Source organism: Nestor notabilis, unplaced genomic scaffold (assembly GCF_000696875.1).
Source record: "Nestor notabilis isolate BGI_N333 unplaced genomic scaffold, ASM69687v1 scaffold18582, whole genome shotgun sequence".
NCBI classification, from domain to species: Eukaryota; Metazoa; Chordata; class Aves; order Psittaciformes; family Psittacidae; genus Nestor; species Nestor notabilis.
The window spans coordinates 10,793-12,201 of NW_009919901.1; the positions used below are offsets into that span (position 1 = coordinate 10,793).

At 62.3% G+C, this 1,409-nt stretch overlaps 1 protein-coding gene across 1 annotated transcript in view; it reads left to right on the top strand.

The window, feature by feature from the left end:
- The window catches only part of DPH1 (diphthamide biosynthesis 1), a gene marked incomplete at both ends in the record, with an annotated part of 6,585 nt that extends 5,486 nt beyond the window's left edge, over positions 1–1,099 (top strand). Inside the window, 4 exon segments of the mRNA XM_010010452.1 lie at positions 315–415; positions 731–809; positions 963–992; positions 995–1,099. Coding sequence (XP_010008754.1) covers positions 315–415; positions 731–809; positions 963–992; positions 995–1,099 — 315 coding nt within the window.
- Between the last annotated feature and the right edge of the window lie 310 nt (positions 1,100–1,409).

Genomic DNA, 1,409 nt, shown 5'->3' on the forward strand with positions numbered 1-1,409 from the left:
TTGTTGTCATTGAGCTGTAATTACTTCATTAGGCTGAGGCACGCGCTGCAGAGAGCCTGGATGGAGCTGCAGCCGTGGCCACGATCCCTGTCACTGCCATGGGGATGAGGCCGTGGGGCAGAGCTGGGACCCACGGAGGGTCTGATGGCCAGGAAGGGGCCGTTGTTGTCATTGAGCTGTAATTACTTCATTAGGCTGAGGCACGCGCTGCAGAGAGCCTGGATGGAGCTGCAGCCGTGGCCACGATCCCTGTCACTGCCATGGGGATGAGGCCGTGGGGCAGAGCTGGGACCCACGGAGGGTCTGATGGCCAGGAAGGGGCCGCAGGTCTCCGTGCCCTGGGTCGGCCCTTCATGAGGGTGCTGCTGTCTGAGATCTTCCCCAGCAAGCTGCAGCTCTTCCCTGATGTGGATGCGTGAGTGCTGCTGACCCCCCTCACATCCCCTGTGCTGCGGTCCCCAGGGTGCCCCATCCCTGTCTGGGCTCCAATTCCCATTGGAAGGTGTCCCTGCCACATCTGTCCTGCTGTCACTTGGGCTGGCACTGTGCACCCCTGCCCTTGCTGTGCAAGGAGAGGACATGGCTGTCCTTGGCAGGGTGGCTTTGGCACAGTAGGGACCTCACTCCCTGCCTGCTCCGCTTCCTTCCAGGGGCCTGCTGTGGGACTTCCGTGTGGCTTCTTCATCCCAAAATGCTCATCCCCATTTGGGGCCATGTGTTTCCCTTCCAGGTGGGTGCAGGTAGCCTGTCCCCGGCTCTCCATCGACTGGGGAGAAGCCTTCAGCAAGCCACTGCTGACACCCTACGAGGTGAGGACCCCCAAAACAGGCTGTGCCTCTGGGATTCCCCATCTCCCGTGAAACCAGTGGGATTCCCAGTGCCATGAGCTTCACTCCAGCAGTGCCCTGCTCGGCACAAGAAGCTGGACCTCTCCTGGGCTCAGCTCCTTGTCCCTTCCACAGGCTGTGGTGGCTCTCCCGGACATCGCGTGGCCGGACGGCCTTCCCACCCGGTGCTTGTCTTTCCCAGCCAGTCCCTGGGGCCGTGGACGGTGAACCACGCCAGCACACAGCCCCTGCACCGCAGCAGGGTGGCCCAGGTGAGCAGTGGGGTGTCACCGGGTCCCCTCTCCATCCCTTTGCCATCTCCCTTTACCTCTCTTGCATCTCTTTGCCTCTTGGTGGCCACGTAGGGTGGAAGGGATGGGTGTTGGGAGTGTTGGCGTGGGCTGGACACCGGTCGTGTATGGTGTATGATATGTGGTGCCGTACGGTGTGTGGTGCCATACGGTGTATAGTGCACGGTGCCTGTCGGTGCCCGGTGCCGTGTGCCAAAAGCGCCACCCTGTGGCTTCATTCCGGCTGAACAGTAACGGCGCCGGTGCGAGCCCAGTGGAGGGGGGGCAACAC